Below are 25,995 nucleotides of genomic sequence, written 5' to 3'. Positions count from 1 at the left end.
GGTGACGCAGCGCCCACCAAGCTTTGCATGCTGTGAGCGCCTCGCTGCTGCGGAGAAGCGCACAGTTGCGCTTGTGTCGCCGTGCTCTGCCTTGTCCACATTCCTCGGAAAAGAGGAGCGTCATCGCACAGTCTGCTCGTCCACGGAGTATTCTGACATCTGGAGCAATTGACACGGCCGGCACTTTGCGACGCGGTCGTTCCCTCACCAGGCGGTACCTTGTAACGATCAACGTCTTCCATGTGCGTAATTATAGCCACGTCTGCCCTACCAGACGAGTCCTTATAATTGGGCATACCCAGATGTGCGAACGTCTCAGACAGAGCTGCATCGCTATCCTAAGTGGTTAGAGACTGCCGCAAGTGACGAACAGAAACCGGGATCGCTCGCTCCTCTGCATGCGAGCTGCTGTCCACTCTTGTTGCTTGTGGGCGCGCTCACCGCTTCGCAGAGGCTTTACAATTCATGACCATTTCATCTACACTATGCACGGCAGCTGAGCCGGAAACGATCTTAGCGCCGCTGATCCGTGCTGTTCCAGCTCCCCATCCGTGTTATCTTTCCTACGTCTTTCAGCAACTGTCCTCCACGTTCCACACGGCGAACGATGGCAGGGCCACTCGTTCTTAGCTTCATCTACTTCCTTTTCGATCATTTGTAACCCGCTATAATCTCAGACGCACAGTCCAGTGCAGGTCATGCCTCTTTCCTGGGAGCTAGCCACGTCAATTGGCGTCTGTCATGCAGGAACAACAAAGCATCTTCAATTTCGCAACACTTCATTAATGTCGCAGCGACACGGAAGATGCGTCCGTTCGCCACACCAGTCCTTTCGATCGCTCTCAGCATCAGGGCTGACTGACAAGTGCCCGTCTGGTCGCCGCGAATCATGGCCTTCCAGAAAATGGCACCCACTAGCGTACGACTACCGGCTGTTGGACCAACGACGTGGAGACAGCTGTACCCGGTGTAACCATATCGCATCGTTCCGAGAGTTCCCCTCATCACGCGCGCTGACGAAGCTCTGCATTTGATACCCCGCTACCACCGAGGATTCCGGTGAAGAGACGCATGGCATCGAGTGGTGTTTATGCCTTCTAGACCTGTTCAAACGGTCACGACACTTCAGCATCACAAGCCAGCTCTTCCATCAATGCGCAGCCTGCGTCGTGGCATTCTCGATGACTGTTCTCGTGTCCAAGGCATTCACAGCCCTCTGGCCGAGTCTGTTCCACGTTCTATAGACGTGATCGGCATCAAGGAAGTACAGCTTACAGACAATCCGTTCCACCTTGATTGAAGTACTTGCATTCCTTTCAATGACACGCAAGACACTGCTTACGCTCAGGGTCATGGCCGTCTTTTCTTTCGATTTGTTGATGGATCTGCCGTGGCCGCAAGCCGTGACCAGCCAGGCTTCGTGGAAGCGTGCGCTCGTGACCAATGGTCCCCCACCCTCTTTTACCACGCCTGTGGCGTGCGATCTGTGTACAAACTGGGCCTCATTGTCTTCACAGCTCTCAGCACTTACGGTTGATTCCTCCGTCATACGGCACAGCTGAATGTGTTCCTCCAAGTCGCTGCACGACATCAAAGAACCGACTACCAGGTCACCGAGCAAATGTATGCACATCCTGAAATGGAAGGTCGATTGTGCTGTCTTGACTGCTGGCTATCAGCAGTTCGAATGGAACTTGACGCATTTCGCCTCATGGCCGTCAAAGCATCCACTGCTGATCGCTGCCGGCCTCTGGCCCACTTCGCTTCAAGACTGTAGCGAACTGAAACGACGCACTTCACAAGCTCCGTTCTGCGCGATCTTGTTCTACACACTCTTCGGTCTGTCAAACCTCGGTGCAGAATCGCACCGTTTATCTCGACGCCTCGTAGTTCCGCCGCTCTGCAGCCTACAGTGACCAAAGAGAGGCTCCCTAACAGCACTGTGGTCAGACGCGTACTAAATAACACCCACCGCTGCACACGAAAGACTTCAGCCTTTATCTTGAAGGTAACACGGTCAGCAGGATCTTTACCCAGTAGCACTCGGTCTCAAGGTCAGTGATGCCGTGGCGTCTGCAAAGACTAGCGTGCTCGCCTAGCGCAACCCACAACACCACCACCAAAAAGTAAGAACTGGTGGGACGCCTACCCAATTCGGTTTTCAACTCAGCCCTTCTCGCGCGCGCTTCAAGAACTACAATATGGGTTTTTTGTTCTGCGGGTATATTACAGTCGTCGACTAACCCGCTGTAACATTGTAAAGCAATCTCCACATCACCCGCGACGGGCGCCGCTACTATCAGCGTAATGAGTCACTACTCACATTCCTCAAAATTCGAATCCTTTGCTGCCCGAAGAGACCCTAGTTGGGTTCCGAATGACTGGTAGCCCACCATGCTGTTCGCATGGCTGCCCAGCGGCTCCACATTTGGCGTTGGTGTCAGATTTGCGGTGCGTTCAGCCCAACGGGTGACCCACCCGGCGGCTATTTAGGGCTTTGGACATATTCAACACTACGTCTTCGTCTCTTAAGAGTGTCGCACAAAGACGATGAGAGCCTCGTGGCAGTGATGTGTGGTCTGTGTTTCAGAGAAGGCGAGGTCAGGAGTCGAACAGGGTACCCGGCTACGGCCGCGGCCGGGTGTCATTTTCGCCTCGTGCCGCTCCGTGCTGAGAAGGGTAGTTTGACGATCAATGCTTCGGATGATCTCTCAACGAGTGGTCTGCTTGTTCAGAGAAACTTGAGCTAATGTGTTGTTTCACCCGGGCCGTGATCGAGGCTTCGGCGTGTTTTATTCGACCCAGCCAGCCGGTCCGGCCACGCACCTCATCAGCCTCTTCTCAGTCCAACACACCTCTTGTCAACTTTCAATGTAGCGCTCATGGCTCTCGGCATGTTATAGGCAAGTCTACCTTAACGCATGGGGTTTGCAAAGCCAGACCTCAACGATATCGCGGTCTTCAGCAGCCTTTAACTGATACGGACCGCATCTTCAAACCCTCTTCCTCAAGACCATCAAGACCCACCTTACAGCTCTTCGGTATCACTACACTCGAACACTGACTCACAGCCCCACCGATAACCATTCGCTTACCAGCAACTCCACCACACAATATCAATATCTTCAAACACTCCTCTCGACCTCTGCTCACCTCCCATTATACACTAACCATCCTGCCAGCTGTTTATCGAATCAGCAATCACCCGGTTGCAGCGTCTCCTTGGTGTAGTTGGGTGAGCTTCCCCACACTCTAACTTCCGCCTTCCACATCTAATATTCAACCAGTTATCACGTGGGTCTCATAGTCATCACGCTGTGACTGCTCTTCAGCAGATATCCCAAGGCCGCCAGTTCGAGTCTGGCAGGGGACACGCTTTCTTTTTCTGCCGGGCTAGCACAATTGTAAGAGTCTCCTGTGAGACTCTTTTGTGATAACGTCATATTTATCATGCATGTACAGGGCTAGCACATGGGACTTTTGATCCCAAGGCTGTGAGTTCGAGTCTGGCTCGAACTCACGTCGGGCGATTCGAGCTTTTTGCTACTCTCTGTATATAACGTGTGCAGAGAGCAGTCTGGTTTTGCGCCTGTGTAAACGCGATGGTAAGCACTACATAACCCCTTAAATCGTAAATCTTGGCAGGTGGCTACCATGAACATGCTCGCTGTCACATTTGGTGACATCGATGCATACCGAACGTAGGCGCAAGAGCTGCTATGCCGCACCTAAAGCGACATAAGATTACCATGGGCGGCAAGTCCTCCTGCCTTTCCCAAACCTGTTTCGCGCTTTCCAGTCTCTGTCGAAACGCGAGATGTTCTTTTCACGGCCGTACAAATGTAGTTGGAAGATGCGTAAGTAAGACCCATGTTCTCCCATCTTGCTGCGGCACGAGATGAAAACGATGACCTATGATGTCCACAGCTGGCGCAATCCTCAAACACTGTCGGATAGGAATTGAAGGAAGCTCTTCTATAAATACAGACTCTTAGCTTTGGCATTGTTATGTACACTCGATTTGACACGTGGGCTCTTCGATAGGCCAAAGTCTTAGATCCACGGGTACGATTTGATTCTGTTTCCTCACTAAGAGACATAGAATGGATTCGACATAGTTGTACCGCGCTGGCTTTCTCCTTAAAGCCAGTTCGCACTCTAGGAATGTTTGTAGCCGAAGTGCGCTCGACCCTGCTTCATGCTCTTGCTGGTCTCAGTCAGAGCTGGCACCTGATTTCACGAGCTCGGCATCTACACCACAAGACCCCGTCGAACGCCATGGTCCTTCCTGACCCAATATACCACAAATGCGAGATTTGAACCCTTCATCACTGGATCCATCTGAGGTTCGTATTCCTCTGGAACAAAAGGACGAGAGAAAGTATCATGTTTTGCCCCATGGTGATTCTGACCATCTAGATCTGAAAGTAACAGTCCGCAACCGCATAGCCATTTTGCGGCCCCCGATTTCTTCCATTAAAAGATGCGGTCACTTTGGTGTTTGCCTGTAGCTGAGCTTTGTCATAACGTTTTACGTATCAGTGCTCTTCGGATCGGTTAAGGCATCTGGACTATAGAAGTCGTCACATCCCTTAATCTTCGGAAGGCCTGAATCTTTCATTTCGCAGATGTCTGAGATCTGCTTAGCTGCACAAGAATTTACAATACGGAGATGAAATGCAAGGCCCGAATGCTGAGCATTGCTTGTTTGATTCAATACACGTATCTCATCCATCCGATCCAAGTAGGGTATCATCCTCCTAAAACGCCATCATCATGCAACAGTCATCCTTGGGGCCGGATGGCCATCTGCACCATCGTCTCTCTCCCCTCGCCAACCCTCATTGCCTTGCCTTTCATCACACGGCGATTCTCCGTGCTACTTTCACTGCTACCCGTGTTCAACGGACTCAAATCAAGCCTGGTTCTTCTCGTCGACATCCCCGAGCCATAAGCTGACCGCATATCGACAGCCGAATCATGGCTATCCACGATGCCAAGGCCCTGGACAGCAGACTCCAGCTCGCTAATAGCGTTAGCTACGCCGATCGCTGTCTTCTGCCCCTGCTGCCTGGCGATGAAAGCCCGCTGCTCGTCTGAGCCAGGGAGGTAGATGCGCTTAGCGCCCAGAGTGCGCTTGATGTCTTCGAGGAGGACTTCCATGGGGCAGATGTACGCGATGTGGTTGCGTTGACACCAGGCGAGCACGTGGCCCACGACGCGGTGCGAATCGTTCTGGATAACCCATGCGCCAGAGTCACCGCCAACGCCGAATCCGCCGGCAACGTACCAGCTGCGAGAGAAAGATTTGCGACGGTAGATGCGTACGGAACTCATGGCTTGGCCAACCATGCCGCCTTGCAGACCTGTGGTGCGGCCGAAGCAGTGGACGTTGAGGCCGCCGAGGGAATCAGCGGCCGCTACGCCGTTTGGGTACTCGTCCTCGCTAGGGTTGTAATGGCGTCTGTTGACAGGCTCATCGAGCTTACTGGATATCTCGCGTTGGTCTGGCTTCATCGAGCCGAACGCAAAGCGGCGACCGCCCTGGCATACGTTGTACGGCTGCATGCGGTCATCGTTGAGCTTCAGCAAAGCCCAATCGATCTCGTGCAGGACGCCGTCACGCTTCCAGCGGCGTATACCTGAGGATGCGTGGACGTGGCCGAGATCATGAGAGTCAAGATGGTCTTCATCCTTGTCTTCTTCGTTCGGGAAAAAGTCTTCGTCGACGTCGTCAATGGCTGGCTGTGTGACTCTGATTTCTTCACCTTCGCCGATCTCGATGCCTTCGATGTCACCGACAGTGACACGGGATATTGTCGAGTCCGTCATCGCTTCCCGGTCAGAGTCGTCTTCAGAGTCGAACTCTGAGTCCGAGAAGTTGAATGACTCAGCTTCATCGTCTTCCTCGCTTCCAACATCTCCTTCGTCATCAGACAACTCGAGATCCCATATCGGTACTGGTGCATCGGTGGCCAGTTCAAGGCCAGGCTGAGCGCCCATGCCCATCAGCCAAGGATTGCTGTTGCTAGTTGCGCTCGACAGAACTGCATCGTACGGGTAAGGGCCTGCAACTTCTTCATCAGTCTCACTCTCGTCATCTGATGGTGCATCGAGCAGGTGGTGGACACTCATGCCAAGTGGCTCATCATCGACCAGTACGACCCCACCATACGAGACCGGAGGAAGATGCTGCTTGCCATTGAAGGCGCCGATGGATGCGCCACAGAGAGGGCGCTGTTGGTGATACGGATTCATGACAGTCATGTCAGCGTTGTAGTTTTCGGTATTCATCATGGAGCGATGAGGTGGTCGTGTGTGTCCAGAAGAGCGGCTCATCTTAGATCGTCGGACCTTTCCCCGGCGGACCTTGAGATCGAACACGTTCTCATCATAACGGAAGCGGCGCGCCAGCAGTGCCTTGATTTTGGCGATACTGCTGCATGTGATGAAAATGGTGGGTCGAGCTTTCTCCTGAGTCTCACCAATTGCAACGAGATCGATGCTTACGGTCTCATCCGAGTCCTTGAGAGCGCACTCGACAAGGCGCTCGAGCCGTGGGAGCATTGCGATATGCCATTCATCGACGATTGCAGGTGTGAATTTCACTGGATGCAATCGCAACTTTGGTCGAGGCGTTGGTTCGATGTCGGTCTGTATCTGTATGAAAGAGGTGATACACCTGTCGTTTTGCTCTACGACGCCAGCATTATGTACCTCAGGCTCGGGTGTAGGATAGCCGAGGGTAGCTTGGGGCCAGTGACGGATACCTTCGGTGAGGAGAGCCTCTACGGAATGGGTCCGTTTCTGCTTCCTCTGCCGCCAGGCAGTCTGGATGATGGTGATCTTCTCCCTGTAGTCATCGAGGGCAGAGCTTACAGTCGATTGTGACCGCGATGCCCTCCATGCGCGCTGGATGATAGACGCAGCAGCGATCTGCTCCCTGAACAACGAGGATATATCGCTTCGATCCTGCGAACTGTGTGGCGTAGGGACCAGTGTACCGGAGGTCTCTAGTGATCTCTGATCATGCTGTTCCCAGTTCATAGACTCCATTGACTCTTCCCGTGGGTTAGTAAGACCCATGGTCTCGGAGATCGATTTGCGGATCGAGTGCTGTGAATGCTGCGAGCGCTGTGAGGGGTTTCGCGACAGAGCGTTGGGATCTGGGGACTTCTTTGTACCCGACTTTGTTAACGACTTCGTTCGCTCGAGGGCCTGAGAGCCCTTTTCAAGCGCCCATCGTTTCGCACTCCTGTAAGAAGGACTAGTCGGCGTCTCTAAAATCTGAGGCTGGCTGACACTCTTGCGCTTGAGATGAGTGGAGCCCATCAGTAGTGTAGGTCCTAGTCGCGCATCATGAGGGTCGATGCTGGGCTCAGACTCATCAAGCATGCAGCACCTATGCAGTCTGATGATGATGCGGTTATAAAGCTGCGCGAAGTCTTGCAGACTCTCAGCGTTAGTCTCGATGCGGTCAACCGCCCAGAAGCAATCTCGGACAACCTGCATGTACGCAGTGCCGCATTTTGATGCCAGACGTCGAATGTACACATCTTCGACACGCTGCTTAAAGTCGGCAAGAGTGTACTTCGGCTTCCACAAATCTGCAAGTGGTTGCCATAAGCCAATTTCTAGAAGGACCAAGCCAAGACTGTATAGATCGAACTGTGGACCATGGTGCCTTTCCTTTGACCCCGTGAATTTAGGGTCCTCCGGATGGCGATAAATGTTGAGGGTTGACATAGTATTAGTAGCCTCGATGTCGTACTCGGAAAAGAGGTCGAACGAGCAGACAACTGGAGCTCGAAGAGTGTACTGCAGCGCTCTTGTGTTTGCAGACTGTCGTCTGTTCTTTCGGAAGACCAGAACGTTACTGCTATTTAGATCCTTGTGTGCAAAGTTGTGTCCATGAATCTTGCTGAATGTGAGAGCAAGTGAGTAGGCTAGGCGGAAGCGATCCTCAAGTGGGGGTGTGGCGCTGTTCGAGTTGTTGAGGGACTTGGAGCCTGTCTGAAGTACACTGAGAAGTGTGACAGGTCGCAGCTCATCTATTGTCTTATGTGCATCAGACGCACCAGAGTAGGTTAATGATGGAAGTTCAAACACAAGACCAAATCGAGGTTGCCGGGGATCTTCGAAGTATCCTAAGCACCTGAGGGTAGCAAGATGAGTTTGATCATTCGATAGCTTGGTCAAGATAGACAAGAGGGTATCCAAACGATCGGTGGGTGGGGAGACCTCAGTGTAGCGGTAGGTGGGATCAAATGTCGCGTACTCGACTAGGACAGGCTTCTCGACAGTGCGCAACCCATCCGTCTTCCAGGGGTTTGTCGAACTGTTGCGCGAGCGTAGTCGGCCTATTACACGGATGGATGAAGCACCGACGCTTTCGTAAGGCGGTGGTTCCTCTTCGGGCAAGGCAAGATCTGATGGGTTCAGCTTGGGTGGAAGGTGCAAGCGTGCGGCGGTATGCAGCGCATGTGCATTAAGCGGGAATGTAGCCGGATTGACGAGCGTAAGGTCTGAGGCGCTGTATTCTGGCTTTGAGAAGACAGCAGTTGAAGTAGACGGTCTTGGAGGCTCAGGAACACTCTTAACGTCCGAGTGGTAACCACGCTGTGCACGTCGGTTCCTCGAGAGGTCACAGAGGATGTCGATAGAGGTAGTAAGGTCCTTGATGAGGTCCTCATAACGTGACCTATCGGCGGCCGCGCACGCGGACGTATCAGATGCTGGCAGCCTGCTCTTCTCCTTTGACAATGTCTTGCTCGCTGCAGGTGCAGCAGCTAGGTGCATGTGCTCAGCCTCGTCGAGGGTCTCCTTGATGGTCCCGAGCACACTGGACACCATCTCGGTGAGACCCGCCTGCTCCACGCTCTCGTCGATGTCGCCATTCTTGCCCTTTGCATTGTCGCTCCAGTCGACACCCCACGTTATTAGCCTGTCCTTCTGGATCCGTAGTTTGCGGTGGAGGACGGTCGACTGCGTGTCCTGGTTGTCTTGCTCGACGACGGCGTCGCAGTGTACCTTGGCGTCCGAGTACAGCTGCGTTAGGCGCCTCGGGAGCGCGCTGATGGTCTGCATTGTCCGGTTGGGGACCATGTAATTTGATGTTGTCGCAGTGGGCTGTGGCAGCGCGACCGCTTTATGTGAGGTGAAGTTTCGATAACATAAAATAGAACGACGCAGCGACTGCCTTGAGGGTCGTCGTCATGGCTGGCGTCGTCGATTTACGTTGGGGTGCAGAAGGTGGTTGCCTGTTCCCATCGCACCGCCACCCAGGCAGGCGCGACCGATTGGCCGACCCCACGGCTGAGCCCGAGGAATGGGGCTGTGAGACAAGACAACCACAACTCGCGAAGGCCGCAATATGTGTCATTTGTGACTTGTTCACATGATTGCAGCTTGTGACATTTGTTCCACACTTTGAAGTCAGTTTGGAGGTGGTCACTAATGTACAAATCTCGCCGTCTGTCCGACCGATCGATGCAAAGAAGTGATGTAGGCGGAGAAATGAATAAATTTGGTGCTTTTCAGCCGTCGAAGCACCTATGAACGAGACGATAATCGTTCACCAAGAGCCCAGGTTCGATGCGCTCTGAACCGATGGTGACTTCGCATACATGTCTGCCGAACACAGGATATTCGCAATCCTCTGTAGTAGCGTATCGAGTCTACGCCGATCAAGCACGTGTTTGCGGTTCGTAAAATGCTGTTTGCAGACATTCCTAAACTGGCAGCTGGCAGCGTGCAGTTCACAAGACGGAGATAGTAAGTATGCGATCCACTCAGAATTGGTTCGCCATTTGCTCTGGTACTGTAAAGTATCATCTCAGCCAGCTCGATAAGCAGCAACCCGAGCTCAGGCAATAATACTGAGTAGGGTTGGGACATGATGGCGTAGCCTTCTCCAAAATATGTCAAAACAAAAAGGTCGTGACCCACTACTCTCGTCCGCGAATAATGTCGTGCACTTTTAGTGTCGGATGTTTTCAAGTCTGAGACTCCACAACGTCTACGCCATGCATCAGTCAGCTATAACGCTTCCGTCGCACTGTCGGCGCTAGGAAAGCAACTAGATGCAAAAAATGGAACTTGGTCGACTTGGAACCGCAAATTTGAGGAATCTTTGTCGACGCAGCAAAATGATTCGACCCAGACTTGAACTGGAGACCTTCAGTGAGCTAACAGATTGTTAGACTGACGTGATAACCAACTACACCATCGAACCGATTCATGGTAATGTGAAAAAATATCTTTTTATTATACTATTTTTTCATGCCTTGAACGCCTGCAATGGCCGTCGACATCAAGGATGCCTTCACCGGCAGAGTGAAGCAACGGCTGACCGAGACAAGTACCATGATATGGAGGCTGCGTGTAGCACGGCCCTACTTCATTGGTGCAAGTGTGCTTCTATTTTGAGCACTTAGCCGAAAGCCTGGCACAACAACGAATTTGCGATGATACATTCTACTCAATTAGAATTACCCATTGACGATTGAACAACTCTCACGTTCTAGAACCTGTTGTTTCTCAGAACAAATGTCATGCGTTGTTCTAGCAGTGAAGCTTGAAGATCTGGTGGGGCGCGGTCCCTCAACCCGCATCTCGCAGCCCAGCCTGGGCTTTGGAGCAACATCACCCAGCCAAACATGGCGAGCAACACTATTTCAGACATCAAGACACCGCCGTCCTGCACGGCAGACTTCTGTCTCATTCCGCTAGGCACACCAACTGCGAGCGTGTCGAAGGAGGTGGCGGAGGTGCAGAGGATCTTGAAGAAGAGTGGGCTGAGCTACTCCATGCACTCTGCAGGCACAACTCTTGGTGTGTTTCTGAGATGAATCGTTGGCTATCGCACTACTGATACAAGTGTCCAGAGGGCTCATGGGACGACTGTATGCGAGTCATTGGACAATGCCATGCTCTGCTGCACCAGAACGGTGTTGTGAGAATCCAGAGTGACATCAGGATTGGCACCAGAACAGACAAGAAGCAAGGTTTCAAGGACAAGGTTGAGGCTGTTGAGAGACTACTGAAGGAGGACAACTGAGTCTTCATTATTCGAGAAGAACTTGAGCTGCCATCTGCTCCAAAACTCCGGGTTATGTGCTCAAGTATCACAACAAGAATCACGCCAATGTAAAACACAAGACAACGCGCCTACAAATTGGCTACAATACTTCCCCGCGATATCGACAGGCAATCTGGCGGACCACAGTGACTCATTATCGATAGATCCACGACCCCTTTTCTTCGATTGGCCAACTCAGGAGTGATTCGCCTGCGATGCTGGGGTTGCTGGCCGAACTGACGGTCTTCCGGAGGGGTTCTGTGGCTCGTGAGGGCTGAGGCGGGAGGTTGACAGGGAAGCGCGTCACATGAAATTGAAGGATGCTTGCTCGTTTGGCAGGCGCGAGACAGGTCTGACAGGTCGCGGCTGCCTCTTCCCAACGATTGATAAACAACCAAAAAACCTTCACATATCTTGGGCCTTTCATCACCTATCGTCGTTGTTTACTGTCACTCTTCTGCCGAGTGTCACGAGCCCGCCCGGAGCTCAGCCCTGCGTTAGCGAGTGGTGCACGACCCCTACGCAAAAGTTGGTTCCCTGCGCTCTGAGCTCATAGCCTCCCTAAGGCTCCCGAAACTTCCCCATACCCGAGAAATTCCTGCCGTACTCTCACAGCTCCCTCCACCATCACCTGCGCGGCCGACGAGCATCACTGCAGCACGTCGCTTACCATCCTTCACGCGTGCGCATCATTATTTCACCCATACATAGCCCCAGACCTGCCGTGTGCCCAGACTGCGTTCACGCGGCGACCAAGATCCAAGGCATGCACGCGACACCCCAGCTGTCACCCACCAGCCCACGCATCGGTACCTCTCGTCGCTAGAAGCTTCAGCGCTCCCACCGCACCTGAGCACAAGCACCGGCCATGGCGTTCAACTTCAACTGGTCGCCACTTCTGGCTGACACCTCGCGCGCGCGAGACATGCTCACGACGGCGTTGAACAAGTCGCCGAAGCCGCCTATCATCGTTGACGACATCATCGTCACCGAACTCAACCTCGGATCAACACCACCAGAACTCGAGATCCTGGAGATTGGCGACCTGGCAGAAGACCGCTTCAGGGGCATTTTCAAAATGTCCTACACGGGCGATGCGTTCCTGACGCTGAAAACCAAGGTCCAAGTCAACCCACTGAAGACGCATCTGTCGACAAAGCCGGATTTCGCATCGCCACAACCACTGGCAGCGGCATCCGGCTTAACAATACCCCTTTCTATCACGTTATCGAATTTCCGGTTATCGGGTTTCGTTATTCTGGTGTTTTCGAAACAGAAGGGCTTAACGTTAGTCTTCAGAAACGACCCCCTGGAGTCGCTAAAGGTCTCTTCTACATTCGATTCGATACCGTTCGTCCGTGACTATCTACAAAAGGTCATCGAGGAACAATTACGAGTATTGTTCATGGAGGATCTGCCTGCTATCATCCATCGATTATCCTTACGGCTGTGCTCGCCGGAGTTCCAGGAGATGGAAGAAGAAAGACTAGAAGGCACAAAGGACAGTGCTACTGCGGTCGACCCCTTTGCGACCCCTCCACAAGATGCAGTCGACGCTTTCGGCAATCCTCTCGAGGAGTCGCAGATCTCCGAGATTGCACTCGATCCTGTCGGGGAGATTCACGCCTCCTTCTCGCAGAAGAACATCCTCCGCCTCGCCGCCCTCTCCGAATCGCAACGCACCCTGTCGCTCTTCACGCCTGGTATTCGCGACGCCGTGTTCCGTGCTTGGGCTGGACCAGATCGAGATGCATCTGGTGCCGCTACACCAGCACTCACAAGGGGTAGCTTGTCGAGGATACAATCTACGTTTGGTACCATGAGGTCAGGAGCATCCTCTGTCGCGTCTGGAAGCCAATGCACCCATGAAACCCACGACACGCACGACTCACGTCCGACCGTCTCTTCTACCACCTACTCGATGTCAGGCCTGACCTTAGGTGCGGGACGATCACGCACCGGCGGCCTGCGCAAGCGCAAGAAGCGGGTCGTAGACCTCCGCAAGAAGACGACAGAAGCGGGCGCAGATGCCGGATCAATTGACGGGCAAAACGAGATGGCAAGCACATACGCTTCGGAGACTTCAAGCGCTATGCATGAAGAGAGGGAAGCTGCAGAGGTAGCGACACCACCTCGAAGCCCAGCCCGTCCTGGCCTACAACACAATGGGCCTCATGGGATCCTTAGTTACGACGAACCAAGCACGCTCGTCGGCAACACAGCGTCCACCGAGACCTTACTTCCTGCCGCACCTCTTCTCTCAGAACCATCGAGGATGTTGAGGTCGAATGCAAATGAGTGTGAGGCTTACGGGGACGAGACCATCAAGGCGCTCCCCTCCTCGAGACGACCGCCACTCTCGCACAATCAAATTCGCCAAGCTCAGCAGTCTACGTCGCCTCTTCTCCGCTCCTTGTCGTTCGACAAGATTGCGTTCACATCTCCACCGAATGAGGCTGAAAGCTCGGGGGGTATCCTCGAGCAAGCTTGGATGACGAAGATGGCACAAGAGATTGCACGCAAAGTGCAGCAAGAGAAAGATCGTGCATCTGCCTCGCGAGACATCTCACCAGGAGCTCATCGATCCAAGGGCCGCACTGGAGGTATCTGGGCTTCTGAGGACGAGCTCGAGGCACCTCCAGCTTACGTTGCTTAGGACGCGGAGTCCGGCAACAACTAATGATTTATGCATAATGACGGCTTTTCTGGTTTGACCTTTCCTTTGTCTATCGCTACGTATTTGCTTGATTTTAGCTCTCGCTATCTGGTCTCGTTATTTGGTTCGAACAAAAGTTCCTAGAGCCGTATGGTAAGGCGTCTTGTAAGATATATCGAGAGGCATTAGCCTTCTTCTTGGGAGTGTAGAAACAGCACAGGTTGAGAAGAGTCTCCCTTGCGTTGCACATATAGCGGCTGAGGGGATACACCCAAGCTATCATTACTTTGCTAAGAAGCTGGACGTCGAGGATTGGACAGTAGTAATACACCTGACACTCACTTCTTACTTCACTCTTTCGTACCTTGCACCGGACAGGTGAATGAGAGTGCCATAGATGGTTCTTGAAATAGTACGAAGGTGCATGAGATCTGCAAGTGACGTTGCGCTTCGCCTAGTCGGGATCGACCCCACAGTCGGTCCCTGGAGCTAGATGGCGAGATTTCGGGGCTGATACACCGCTTAGCACCACGTTGTCACTTCAGCACAATTGCATCTCCTCCTTCTGCAGTTGAGGTTTTGGTATCAATTGCAGTCTCTCCTTCCATTTCTCCTCGGTTCTCTGTTGGTTTGACAAGGTGAGCATAAGACCTGACTGTTCGCTTAAGTCTGGAGCTCTTGTGACCACGGTAGCTAACATGTGCATCTGCAGTGTCAAGCTTCATCCTCCACCATGGCTGCCTCCCACTTCGAAGCGAAGGTCAAGAGCGTTCTCTCTGGCGACACCGTTGTTCTCCACAACATCAGCAACCCGAAACAAGAACGCATCCTCAGCCTAGCCTTTGTTACCGCGCCGCGATTGAAGCGTGAAGGCGACGAGCAGTTCGCCTTCGAGTCACGCGACTACCTCCGCCGTCTGCTTGTTGGAAAGGTCGTACGCTTCCAGGTTCTCTACAAGATCCCCACTGGCGCCAACCGCGAATACGGTATTGTAGCTCTGCCAGACCGCACAGTGCTTCCCGAGCAAGCTGTGGCTGAGGGCTGGCTGAAGCTGCGCGACGATGCTGGCCGCAAGGGTGATTCCGACGAGGACGCGCAAATTCTCGAGAAGCTGCAGGTCCTCGAGGCGCGGGCTAGGGCAGAATCGAAGGGTCTCTGGGCCGAGACTGGTGGTAGGATCAACTCGATCAACGAGCTCAGTAATTCCCAGCAATTTGTCGAAGAGAACAAGGGCAAAGAGCTCACTGGTGAGTCCGGCCTAGAGAAGCATAAAAAACCTGTCTGACCTCACGCAGCTATCGTCGAGAAGGTCTTGTCTGGCGACCGTCTCATCGTTCGATTCATCATCTCGCCTACTGAGCACGTCCAAACGATGATTCTCCTCGCCGGTATCCGCGCACCTTCGACACAACGCACGAACACCTCGACTGGCGAAATACAGGCTGCCGAGCCTTTTGGTGATGATGCACAGCTTTTCGTCGAGACCAGGCTGCTTCAGCGAAACGTCGCTGCGAACGTCCTTGGAACAACACCAAATGGTCAGATTATCGCGGATGTGAAGCATCCTTCCCAGGGCAGCATCACACCTCACATCCTCAAGGCTGGATTGGCCAAATGCACCGACCACCACACTACACTTCTCGGAGCGCAGATGGCTAAGCTGAGGCAGGCCGAGAAATTCGCCAGGGACAGGCGGCAGGGTCTCTACGAGGGCCACGTCGTGCCCAAGGCGAACGCACCAGGCGAGCTTGAAGCAACTGTCAGCAGAGTACAGAGCGCAGACACCCTCTTCCTGCGAAACAAGGCTGGCGCGGAGAAGCGCATAAACCTCAGCAGCGTCCGGCAGCCCAAGCCAACCGACCCCAAACAGTCACCATGGGCACCGGAGGCCAAGGAGTTCCTGCGCAAGAAGCTGATTGGCAAGCATGTTAAGTTCCACATTGATGGAAAGCGCCCGGCACAGGAGGGTTACGACGAGCGTGAGATGGCTACAGTTACTTTCCAGGATAAGAACATCGGTCTGCTCCTCGTCGAGAACGGTATGGCCATAGTCATCCGCCACCGCCAGGACGACACCGACAGGAGCCCAATCTACGACGATCTTCTGCTCGCTGAGGCTACCGCACAGGAGGAGCAAAGGGGTCTGTGGTCTCCCAAAGCACCCTCCGCGAAGCAATACGTCGACTACTCCGAGTCGCTTGAGAAGGCCAAGCGCCAGCTCACTCTGCTCTCTAGGCAGCGCAGAGTGCCTGCTGTTGTTGACTTTGTCAAGTCCGCGTCTCGATTCACCGTCTTGATTCCCCGCGAAAACGCCAAGATCACGCTCGTTCTTTCCGGTATTCGCGCACCTCGATCGGCCAGGAACGACCAGGACAAGGGTGAGCCGTACGGCAAAGAGGCACACGAGTTCGCCAGCAGGCGCTGCCAGCAGCGAGATGTTGAGATTGACGTTGAGGACTGCGACAAGGTCGGTGGGTTCATTGGCACTCTCTACATCAACCGCGAAAACTTTGCAAAAACACTTGTTGAGGAGGGTCTCGCATCCGTACACACATACTCGGCCGAAAAGTCTGGCAACGCAAACGAGCTATTCCAGGCTGAGCAGAAGGCCAAGGATGCACGAAAGAACCTCTGGGAGAACTACGACCCCTCTCAAGACGAGGAGTACGCCGATACCACTGCAGCCGCTGCCCAGACATCGAACGGAGATGCTCCAGCAGCCTCGAGACAGAAAGATTACCGCGATGTTATGGTCACTCACGTTGCCGATGACGGGAGACTCAAGCTCCAGCAAATCGGCTCGGGTACTTCCGCACTTACAACGATGATGAACGCTTTCAGCAAGTTCCACATGAACCCAGCCAACAGCAAGGGCCTTGACGGCCCTCCTAAGACCGGCGAATTCGTCTCGGCGAAGTTCTCTGAGGATAACACATGGTACCGTGCCCGCGTCCGTCGCAACGACCGTGAGGCCAAGAAGGCCGAGGTAGTCTACATTGACTTCGGAAACTCTGAGATGGTTCCCTGGACCAGCTTGCGCCCTCTCGGCGCTGAGTTCTCCAACACCAAGCTCAAGCCTCAGGCCATCGATGCCCAATTAGCCTTCATCCAGCTTCCTGGCAACCCCGAGTACCTCGCCGACGCCGTTCAGTTCATCTCGGAGGAGACTGCCGGCCGCTCGCTCGTTGCCAACGTTGATCAAGCTGACAAGGACGGCCTCCTGTGGGTCACACTGTTCGATCCCAAGGAGAGCAAGACCGGCGAGGAAAGCGTCAACGCGGAAGTCATCGCGGAGGGTCTTGCCATGGTTCCTAAGAAGCTCAAGGCTTGGGAGAGGAGTGCGACAGACATCCTCGGTGCTCTGAAGCAGAAGCAAGATGTTGCCAAGGCCGAGAGGCGAGGCCAGTGGGAGTACGGTGACCTGACGGAGGATGACTAGATGCATTTAAGGGCGATGACGACAGCAGACATGACATTAGCTTGCCTGGCATCGTGATGCTGGCTGTTTGACCTGACAGAGTGGTCCGCTCATGCGTTTGTAATATCATTCAACTATAAACATCATATCTTCTATCCTTCTGCTACTTTCCATACATTCCTCAACATTGCCAAATGCAAGGACATAGGTGGAGTGTGTATCGTCGTTCCTGATATTGCGGTTGGTAGGCGTTCGAGTTTGTTAGACATACTGCGGTTGGAGTCGTGATCGCAGAATGTCATGTTTTGTCATGCTTGGAAAATACAGCGGGAGATGTTTTTATTCTGCTCCGTAAGTTGTTTGACTGCGACTTGCAGAGTTGATGGTGGTTTTCAGAAGATAGATTGAATTGCAAAGGAAGTGCATGTTGTATCTGCAATTCCGTATTCTACGGGACGTGCTAGCATTTACAGACTCTCGAGTTTCACTGATTGGCTGATGTTGGTCGACATGCAGATGTTGAGTGAAACGAACGGTCGTGGTGGCGAAGCAAGGTGAACATCAAGGAACATCAAGGGAGCTGGACGCGTAAGGCAACTGCAGTCGTGAACGCAATCATTGTAGTGATGTAGCACGGACATAGATACAACGAACAGTAGATTATTGATGCCAAAGAGAGATAAGCGATAGAATCCAGGACTTCATTCGGGTTCCCGGGAAGAGGCTCTGCGTTGTTGGTGGAATGCTGAATGCAGGGGCTAGATTTGAAACCAGCGGGACGTTCACAGGAAGATCTGATCTTTGGAAGGCTAGCTCCACCAAAATTACGGGGAGAAGCTTACGTCGACGGTTGGGCCCTGTCCAAGACATGAACGCGCTGTCTCCTCGTCACTGCATATTCCTCCAGGCGCCGTGAGCAATTGCACTCGGCAAACACGGTCCGCGTTATCCGCCAGCATGCTCAGCGGACCACCCCGGCTCGTCCCCTTCATCGTCGTAGCCTTCGTGCTTGCGCTGGTCGTGTGGTACTATCATGGCGTGTCAGGCACCGGCGCGTCGCTATCGGCGTGGAAGCCCAGCTCCTCGTTCTCGACAGAGCGCCCGTCATCGCTGCGCCCGGGCGTAGACCCTCTCGACTTCAGCATCCCGCTGCGCTTCTCGGACGGCGTGCCCAAGCCCGCAGGCACCAACTACACGTTTAAGATTGTCGTGCCCAAGACGACCAAGGAGGACCTGGCATGGATGCAGGAGGAGATCCCCCATGCGCCGCTGGTCATATACGAGGTGGACAACGAGAAGGCCGAGCACAAGGTGCCCAAGAACAAGGGCCGGGAGGCCATGGTACGCGCCGCAGCTCTCCCAACAGCACAGCAGAGGATACTAACAGATACGCCAGGTGTACCTTAGCTACATAATCGACCACTACGACGACCTCCCTGACACAACCCTGTTCATGCACGCCCATCGTCACGCATGGCACAACAACCAGCTGATGGGCCTCGACGCCGCCCAGATCGTCGACCGCCTGAACCACGACCGCGTCGCCCGCCTCGGCTACATGAACGTGCGATGCCACCACGACCCCGGCTGTCCTGACTGGATCCACATGGACCGGCCGGGCGGCGACTTCGACTTCTTCCACAAGCCCGAGGAGATCTACTGGCGCAAGAGCATCTGGGAAGAGATCCACCCGGGCGCGCCCATCCCACCCTCTCTCTCCGGTATCTGCTGCGCGCAGTTCGCCGTCTCGCGCGACAGGATCAGGCAGGTGCCTGTCGAGCGCTTCATTCACTACCGCAAGTGGCTGCTCACAACAGGCATGGACGACCAGTTCTCCGGCCGCATCTTCGAATACATCTGGCATTACATCTTCACCGGTCACGAAGTCTACTGCCCCGCGATGAACACGTGCTACTGCGACGGCTACGGTATCTGCTTCGGTGGCCGCCAGAAGTTTGATGACTACATTAAGAAGCAGGACGACAGGAACGACAAGTGGACAAAGCTCGACGAGTTCAACAGGCGCGCAGACAAGGCGAAAGAGGAAGGCAAGGATCCCGAATTCACAGCCGAGGAGAAGCTCACAAAGGACACCCTGAGGAAAACAGTTAACGAGATGGATGTTGAGCTTAATAAGCTGAGGGAAGACGCGAGGAAGAGGGGTGAGGACCCCAAGCTGAGGGCGGAGGAGACAGAGACCTATGATTCATCGCACATCTGGGACTATGCGCCGCATGGTGACAAGACCTAAGGATAAGGGCACTGTATATGATGGCTTCATGACTGGCGTTGTGGTGTAAGCGTTCGAGCGGCATGCGTGTTAGATCTGACGGTAGCTGCTGTACATAGACTGGACTTGCAAACAGGCAAAATCCCATTTAAGCTTCATTCATCGTCGTGTGCCGTACTCTCACCGCTCTGCTTGCTTATACTGTTACTTGACCCTGGTCGTTGGCCCTGCCGTTTGCTGCAGGGCCTGTGCTGACCTCTCACACCTCACACCTCGTGCATCACGCAACTTGCCACGTGCACCTTACCTAACACAGCGTTTGCACATCTACAATGCATATTCACCATGACAAGCTTTCAACCACATTGACCTCTGGCCTCACCCAATGGTATGGCTACGCTAAGCCCTCAGAAGTGCGGTGGCTGGGAAACCCTTCGGCTTGCTCACGCTCACGAGGTCTGCGCCGCAACTACTGCAGCGCGCTGAACGACGCTTCCGCCAACAAAGCGAATGCGCCTGACACACTAGTAAGACAGGCCGCAAAGCCTTCTTCGCCGTCACTCTGGGAAAAGTGCATGCGCGCGCAACGCGCCATTTGCACAGCAGGCCCTTGGCGAACTTTCGCTGTACCAGAAACAAGAGCTAGGAATAGCGCGGTGAACTGCTCCACATTCACCGTTGACTCTGTCCCCTCCATTTGGGTGATAGCTGCCTTGGCCCTACCATCGAAAAGAGATTTCAGTGGTCGAACTTCAATCACTCTACGATCTCCACTGTTATTCATTGGCAAATACTGCCTCCTCGCTGCTTGACAGCATGCCGAGCATGAAAAGTCATCACCACCGTACAGGGCAAGAGTCTCCTGCTGGGCTTGCCCATATTCGGATCAAGCCCTCTTTGCCAGACTATCCAAGATCTTACACTGCAAACTACACGCAACCTGCCGCTATCACACCGGAAGAGGATCTTATCAAGAACCTGAAGGTGGGCGCCCTTTTGTAACAATCATAGCGCGGGCTGACATTGTCGTAGTATGGATGGAAAAGACCAGCCGATGACAAACCACCACCACAGACTTCCAGATGAAGGAGAGAGACCATCATCGCTGATCTTCATGACTTCGAGGTTTACCGGTGCCCGCAAACCGATTCAAAGCGCGCCTCGGAGCTGACTAGCTTACATCTTTTGGATGTCAATGCAAAGAAGCTGTGTTTCGACGGCTATTTCCAAGTGGGCGATGTCAAGCACTACGTTGAACGCATCCTGATTGATGATCTGTCCATAGAATGATCGGATCACATACCGACCCTGATCTTGTCGCATACATTCAAACGCGACTGGCATGCAAGGATGAAACTTCCGACATTTGGCTGCGCTTGCAGCAACCTGCCTCACGCTATAAGAGGTTTCATGCGCCGTTCATCTGGGTTGCTGTCCTGGGTAAGCGCACCCTCGATTACATTGACGAGCAACCGAGGAGCACCGTAAGCCTAGAAAGCTTTGAAAGCGATTTTCACCGATGGCTTGAAAAACGTTTCGGTATGAATGAGTCGTTCAAGGAGTGGTACACGATGTCCGGGAATGTTCGTGACATCCAAGTTGCGTTCAACGCCTACGCAGAGCTCTTCTACATCTAGGCCTGCAATCTGTCTACAGCAAGGCTGCTCACCAGCCACCCTGTCTGGGCACACTGCAAAGTTGACCGTATGACAGCGATTAGCAGGCAACCGAGCCAAGTCAATGAGACTCTAACGACGTCTCTTGTCTTCGAAAGCTTCCAACTGATGTACTTTGCCAGCAAATTGAAGCAAATCGTGCTTGTTGCCGGTGTGAGCCGTATGCAGAGGAAGCGCAAAGAGAAATTGGGTTTTGCAGAGGACAGTACGACTATAATTTCTTCCAGCCGTAGTGATCGAAGCACCAAAGGGGAGTCCAACGTTTGTGTAGGCGACGTCGTTTCAATTCTCCCAGACGAAACCGACAGAACCAAGTGGCAAAAGTCCGAAGCCGAGTGGCTGGCTTACGTACAGGATGTGGAACCTTCCAAAACGGAGGCCAACGCCTGATCGTGCTCTGGATTTACCATCCTGCAGACACCAATGTGTCTCGCCAAGTATTGCTCCTCTAATGAGCTCTTTCTCTCAGAGAACTGCAACTGTGGACAGCGAGAGATCTTGTCAAGTGACGTCAAACGGAAGCACGGTGTCGCATGGTCCCCGCGGTCGCTCAATACCGTCAAAGACTACTTCGTTCGTCAGACATACATCCCTCAAGACAGCACATTCGTAAGTGTCAACGATGATCACAAAACGTGCTCCTGTCGAAAGTCAAAGCTGAGCACCGTGCAGTGGCGCGCTGGCGACACTGTGTACATTACGAAAATCATCAACGGGCAGAATATACTCGAGCCTGTGGTGATCCACGAGATCGACTACAGAATAAAAGAAGCTAAGGTTCGTGTGCTGTTACGACTTGGGCGAGATTATTCAGGATTGGCATTGCAAGCTAGCAGACGCAACTTTGCCCCAAACGAGCTTGTTCTCACCGGCGAGCTCAAAGCCTTACCAATTTCTCGGATCCAGCAGGCATGCCACGTGATCTTTGTGCAGGGATCAAGCGTGCTCAAGGACAAGATCCCTTTCCCTTACAACTTGCGAGGCGCGAGTGATCACTGATTTGTGAGCATGGGTCTTGACTCTGCGAACAATATTCAGCGGTTGGTCTACTTGGAGGGTCTGCCCAAAGGGTTTCATGAAGCGCGAGAGAAGCCACTCCCATGCAGGAAGCTGCGAGGGCTTAGCTTGTTCGGTGGCGGTGGTGGGCTAGACCGCGGTTTGGAGGAAGGTGGTGCAGTGGAGTTCCAGACCTCTGTCGATTACGACTCCGCAGCGATTCATACACAACGTGCGAACTGCCAGGATCCGCAAACCATGCGTCTCTTCTGTGGATCAGTGGATGACTATGTGAAGGCAGTGCTTTCTGAAGCCAAGAATCGCCCCGTCGCACACGTAGGCGAAGTCGACGTAATAGCGGCCGGTTCGCCCTGTCCAGGTACGTCGCTGCTAGTGATGTGCGCTTCGTGACTCTGTACTGACCTCTCCAGGATTCTCTGCGCTACAGCCGAATATGTTGAGCGAGCAGTCCCTCACATATGCTTCCCACATCACCACGTTCTGCACAGCCGTAGATTTGTACCGACCTCTCTATGGTGTACTCGAGAATGTAGTTAACATGGCTTCGACTCGGACAGGCCTTAGAGGACCAGAACGTCCTTTCTCAGCTGGTGGCGTGCCTGGTGTCTATGGGCTATCAAGTCAATCAGTACATCATGGACAGCTGGACCTATAGAAGCTGTCAGCAGAGATCGCGGATCATCCTGACCATAGCTGTGCCAGGTCTTGAACCTATCCTGCAACTACTTCACACGCACAGTAGGTCATCTGAGGACACCACCGCCAGGAGTCTTGGTAAATTGCCGAACGGTGAGCGCTTTGGCGACAGAGAGCACTACGCCACTCCATTTCAGCATGTTACCGCAGAAGAGGTAACCTCAGATCTACCGGATATTGGGAGCGGAAACGTCCAAACATGCATTCCTTTTCCTGACCACCGACTCTCACGACCGACAAACCGCAAAGCTCGAGCGCTCATCGAATGCATACCAACCAACTCACCTGGCTCCGGGTGCGCAGGAGCCTTGCGTTTAGATCTCGTACCAGCATCCCTTCAACTGAGGAAGAAGGAGACTACGAAATCGTTCCAGCGCATAAAGGCGAATGGTCTCGTCCCGACAATCACAACGGACGTCAATAAGCAAGATGCGCGAAATGGTGCTTCGGTGCACTGGTTGCAGCATAGGCCACTTAGTGTCCAAGAAGCCAAGCGTACACAAGGATATAAAGACCACGAGCCTATAATCGGGACGCTACGTGAACAGTGGAAGATCCTCAGTAACGGAGTCGATCGCAAGGTCTCATTTGCTGTTGGCATTGCACTTCGAGAGGCTATCACTAAGTCAGAGTGTCCTGACAGACTGGATGATGTTTTGGATGATGTTTTGGAAGACGAGACAGAGGTGGTTGTAGATGTCGAGGAGGAGCGGGACGCCAACCCGTCAGATGCAAGCGAGCACTCAAGGAGCAACGTCGAACAGGAAGCGAGTTCAGCATCATCGGACTCGTCAGCGTCCATGGACTCCACACGCGAGACAAGGCAGCAATTTGACATGTCGCTATCTCTCGACGGAGCTTATAATCCACTCCCAATTAGACCGCAACCACTCCCGCCGCAAGAGCCTCTCAAAGTGGAAGCGCAGCCCACACTGCCCGGGGGCTTCCTCTCAAGGCTGTCTTGTACTTTTTCTACGAACGTCGGAAGACTCTCGCTGCCTTCTATCCCAACATTCGGGCCGTCAACGCTACCGTCCTTACCCAAACGCCAAAGAGAGGACTTCAAAAGCGAAGTTCAGGACGTAGACGAGAACTCTGAGGGCCCCCTAAAGCGAAAAAAGATCGAGGAAGTGCGACGAACAACATCACCAGCACGCGTCGAACCAGGAATAAAGAACCAGCTCGAGGATAGAAGAGCTTCAATGCCTCCTCTGCCCGGGTCGAATCGTACTCGAAGATCAGGCCGGGCAGAGATCGCCCCAAAAGCGTGGCACAAGAAGATTGGGAGCCTGGCAATGTAATTGACTTGGCGTAAATTTGGTGTCGGCTCTAGTCAATGAACTGTGCATAGTTACGTTTCCGTTATGCTGCAAACAGTCTAAAGTCAGGATAACGAGATGCACATCGTACTCATGCTTTTCTTTCTGTTTGCTTACTTCCACTCGGCGCTCCAAGTCGACTCGCCGTGCCTGAATGGCACAACCTCAACGCTAATCCCATCCTTCTTAAGCACCTCCACGATCTCCTCTCCACCCTTCTTCAACACGATCCTCTCATTGCGATCATCCTTTACCTGGTAGAACTTGCGCCCAAACGCACCAAAGAAGCCCTCCAATGCCTCCTGGTCCACGCCCTTCTCCTCGATAACCCCCCTTTCGATACCAGTCCTCAAAGCATCTAGAACATACCCCAACGCATAAGGTTGCGTAAACACCCCCGCAGCAACCTTATCTTCGCCCCTCTTCTTCGTGCTCGGATGCGGCGCTGAGTCCGTGCCCAAAAAAAAGCGGCCCTTGCTGCTTATCACTGCCTTAAGCAGGGCGTCACGATCCTCAGGCGTCTTGGCAACCGGTTTGCAGAAACAGAACGGGTCGCCTGCCCAGTCGTCGATGATCAGACTCAGGTGGTGTGCGGTGATGGTGCCCGCAACGCTGGGGCCGCAGGAACGTACTGCGTCGAGTGCCGCGGCAGTGCTGCAGTGCTCGAGGATGATGCGCAGGTTGGGGAATTTGGCGTGCAGGGACTTGAAGGTCGGGAGGAAGGCAGGCTCGGCATTCAATATCGTGATCGCGCCGTCTTTGGTGCTTTCTGCTTTTGCGTTGGCGGGTGTGCTGGGCACTTCACCGTGCAGGTTGAGGATCATGTTTTGGCGCTCCATCTCTGCGAAAACCGGGTAGAAGGGTTCGTAGGACAAGACTCCAGAGGATGAGTTGGTGGTGACTCCTGCGGGATAGGACTTGACGCCGGTGATGCCTGCCTTCTTTGCTTCGATGATGACCTCCGGAGTGATGTCCTCGTGCAGATACAGGGACATTAGGTAGTCGACATTGGGCTCGATGGCGCGCAGACGCTCCCTATATTCAAGGGCTGCTTTGACAGAGGTCACGGGCGGGACAAGGTTTGGCTAGGGGATGAATCAACCATAGTCCATAAAGGTATTGAATGCTTTGGAGAACAGAGCTGGTATGGAATATGTGTACGATGAACTATGCGGAAAGAGTTAGCTTACCATGACATACACCTGATTCACACCACCTGTGCGGATGGTGGGGGTGACGAGCTGCGACATTTCGCCATCACGCAGATGGACGTGGGCGTCAAACGCCGCTGGTAGTTCAATCTCGGCCAAGTCTGTGAAGCCCATGTATGCTGCTCTGCTTCTGAGTTTTTGGCTATTTTGATGTTGTCAATTGAAATTTCGAGGTCGCTACATTCGAGCGAAATCGGGAAGCAGCTACCGGCACCGGTAGGTACCGTGTCTGTGCGCGCAACGCCCGGAGTCACGCAACGCCCGCTTTTTACTAGTAAAAGTAGCAAAATCTAGTATCTTTAAAGCTAGATAACTCTTTATCTAGCTAAGAAATAGAAGTACTTTATTAGTTAGCAAAGTCTGGTCACTCGCCCGGGCCGGGCCACTCGCCCGTAAGGTACGTTACACTTCTTATCTAGTTATAACGTGGTCCACCACCGAGCGAATCACCCCACCGAGCGAATCACTAAATGCAACAATATATCTTTGAACGTGAATAACTCAACACAACAACAAGATATAATAGTGCGCAATAGCTTAAATTAATTGCCTATCTCTACTGTATCTTTCTTGCATGTACGCTTGTTGTGTCCTGTGTTGCCACACCTCCTGCAGCGCGGAATACCCCTGCTGCTAGCACCTGCCTGCACCCTCTCCTCACGCCTCTCTGCCTCAAGTCGAACCTCAGCATC

General features: G+C 53.4%; 10 protein-coding genes and 1 non-coding gene across 11 annotated transcripts; 7 read left to right on the top strand and 4 right to left on the bottom strand.

Annotated features, from left to right (window-relative positions):
• Positions 1 to 514: 514 nt before the first annotated feature.
• Positions 515 to 1,092, top strand: M421DRAFT_320202 (uncharacterized protein). The gene has a single exon (XM_033589285.1). It carries the CDS (start codon positions 699 to 701, stop codon positions 1,032 to 1,034), a length of 336 nt encoding a protein of 111 aa, XP_033452011.1. The 5' UTR covers positions 515 to 698; the 3' UTR covers positions 1,035 to 1,092.
• M421DRAFT_320201 (uncharacterized protein) lies at positions 1,093 to 2,019 on the bottom strand. Its single transcript, XM_033589284.1, has one exon. It carries the CDS (start codon positions 1,631 to 1,633, stop codon positions 1,151 to 1,153), a length of 483 nt encoding a protein of 160 aa, XP_033452010.1. The 5' UTR covers positions 1,634 to 2,019; the 3' UTR covers positions 1,093 to 1,150.
• A 2,469-nt stretch (positions 2,020 to 4,488) lies between these two features.
• On the bottom strand, positions 4,489 to 9,231 carry M421DRAFT_417518 (uncharacterized protein). Its single transcript, XM_033591497.1, has one exon. The coding sequence runs from the start codon at positions 9,103 to 9,105 to the stop codon at positions 4,786 to 4,788; it is 4,320 nt and encodes a 1,439-aa protein (XP_033452009.1). The 5' UTR covers positions 9,106 to 9,231; the 3' UTR covers positions 4,489 to 4,785.
• Positions 9,232 to 10,149: 918 nt separating this feature from the next.
• Positions 10,150 to 10,234, bottom strand: M421DRAFT_t27. Its single transcript has one exon. It is a non-coding gene; the product is annotated as a tRNA-Val (tRNA).
• Positions 10,235 to 10,498: 264 nt separating this feature from the next.
• Positions 10,499 to 11,497, top strand: M421DRAFT_417517 (uncharacterized protein). Its single transcript, XM_033591496.1, has 2 exons — positions 10,499 to 10,833; positions 10,887 to 11,497. Exons 1-2 carry the CDS (start codon positions 10,659 to 10,661, stop codon positions 11,057 to 11,059), a joined length of 348 nt encoding a protein of 115 aa, XP_033452008.1. The 5' UTR covers positions 10,499 to 10,658; the 3' UTR covers positions 11,060 to 11,497.
• On the top strand, positions 11,492 to 14,112 carry M421DRAFT_417516 (uncharacterized protein). Its single transcript, XM_033591495.1, has one exon. It carries the CDS (start codon positions 11,949 to 11,951, stop codon positions 13,734 to 13,736), a length of 1,788 nt encoding a protein of 595 aa, XP_033452007.1. The 5' UTR covers positions 11,492 to 11,948; the 3' UTR covers positions 13,737 to 14,112.
• Positions 14,113 to 14,265: 153 nt separating this feature from the next.
• On the top strand, positions 14,266 to 17,588 carry M421DRAFT_320071 (uncharacterized protein). The gene is made up of 3 exons (XM_033589282.1): positions 14,266 to 14,374; positions 14,449 to 14,983; positions 15,032 to 17,588. Exons 2-3 carry the CDS (start codon positions 14,470 to 14,472, stop codon positions 17,173 to 17,175), a joined length of 2,658 nt encoding a protein of 885 aa, XP_033452006.1. The 5' UTR covers positions 14,266 to 14,374; positions 14,449 to 14,469; the 3' UTR covers positions 17,176 to 17,588.
• Positions 17,589 to 17,868: 280 nt separating this feature from the next.
• M421DRAFT_417514 (uncharacterized protein) lies at positions 17,869 to 19,548 on the top strand. The gene is made up of 2 exons (XM_033591494.1): positions 17,869 to 18,495; positions 18,551 to 19,548. Exons 1-2 carry the CDS (start codon positions 18,112 to 18,114, stop codon positions 19,403 to 19,405), a joined length of 1,239 nt encoding a protein of 412 aa, XP_033452005.1. The 5' UTR covers positions 17,869 to 18,111; the 3' UTR covers positions 19,406 to 19,548.
• Positions 19,549 to 19,570: 22 nt separating this feature from the next.
• On the top strand, positions 19,571 to 20,457 carry M421DRAFT_320097 (uncharacterized protein). Its single transcript, XM_033589283.1, has 2 exons — positions 19,571 to 20,368; positions 20,417 to 20,457. Exon 1 carries the CDS (start codon positions 19,717 to 19,719, stop codon positions 20,194 to 20,196), a length of 480 nt encoding a protein of 159 aa, XP_033452004.1. The 5' UTR covers positions 19,571 to 19,716; the 3' UTR covers positions 20,197 to 20,368; positions 20,417 to 20,457.
• On the top strand, positions 20,201 to 24,074 carry M421DRAFT_98851 (S-adenosyl-L-methionine-dependent methyltransferase; the record flags this gene model as incomplete). The annotated part of the gene is made up of 9 exons (XM_033598668.1): positions 20,201 to 20,368; positions 20,510 to 20,614; positions 20,734 to 20,967; positions 21,022 to 21,408; positions 21,499 to 22,002; positions 22,099 to 22,435; positions 22,488 to 22,594; positions 22,635 to 23,387; positions 23,481 to 24,074. 9 exons carry the CDS (start codon positions 20,201 to 20,203, stop codon positions 24,072 to 24,074), a joined length of 3,189 nt encoding a protein of 1,062 aa, XP_033452003.1.
• Positions 24,068 to 25,612, bottom strand: M421DRAFT_417513 (Dihydroorotase). The gene is made up of 2 exons (XM_033591493.1): positions 25,283 to 25,612; positions 24,068 to 25,177 (listed from the first exon to the last, which is right to left on the bottom strand). Exons 1-2 carry the CDS (start codon positions 25,415 to 25,417, stop codon positions 24,206 to 24,208), a joined length of 1,107 nt encoding a protein of 368 aa, XP_033452002.1. The 5' UTR covers positions 25,418 to 25,612; the 3' UTR covers positions 24,068 to 24,205.
• Between the last annotated feature and the right edge of the window lie 383 nt (positions 25,613 to 25,995).

The sequence above is a fragment of the Didymella exigua genome, assembly GCF_010094145.1.
Source record: "Didymella exigua CBS 183.55 unplaced genomic scaffold M421scaffold_5, whole genome shotgun sequence".
Taxonomy (NCBI): domain Eukaryota; kingdom Fungi; phylum Ascomycota; class Dothideomycetes; order Pleosporales; family Didymellaceae; genus Didymella; species Didymella exigua.
The sequence above is the reverse complement of the archived record's forward strand: the minus strand, read 5'-3'. Positions and strand labels throughout refer to the sequence as shown.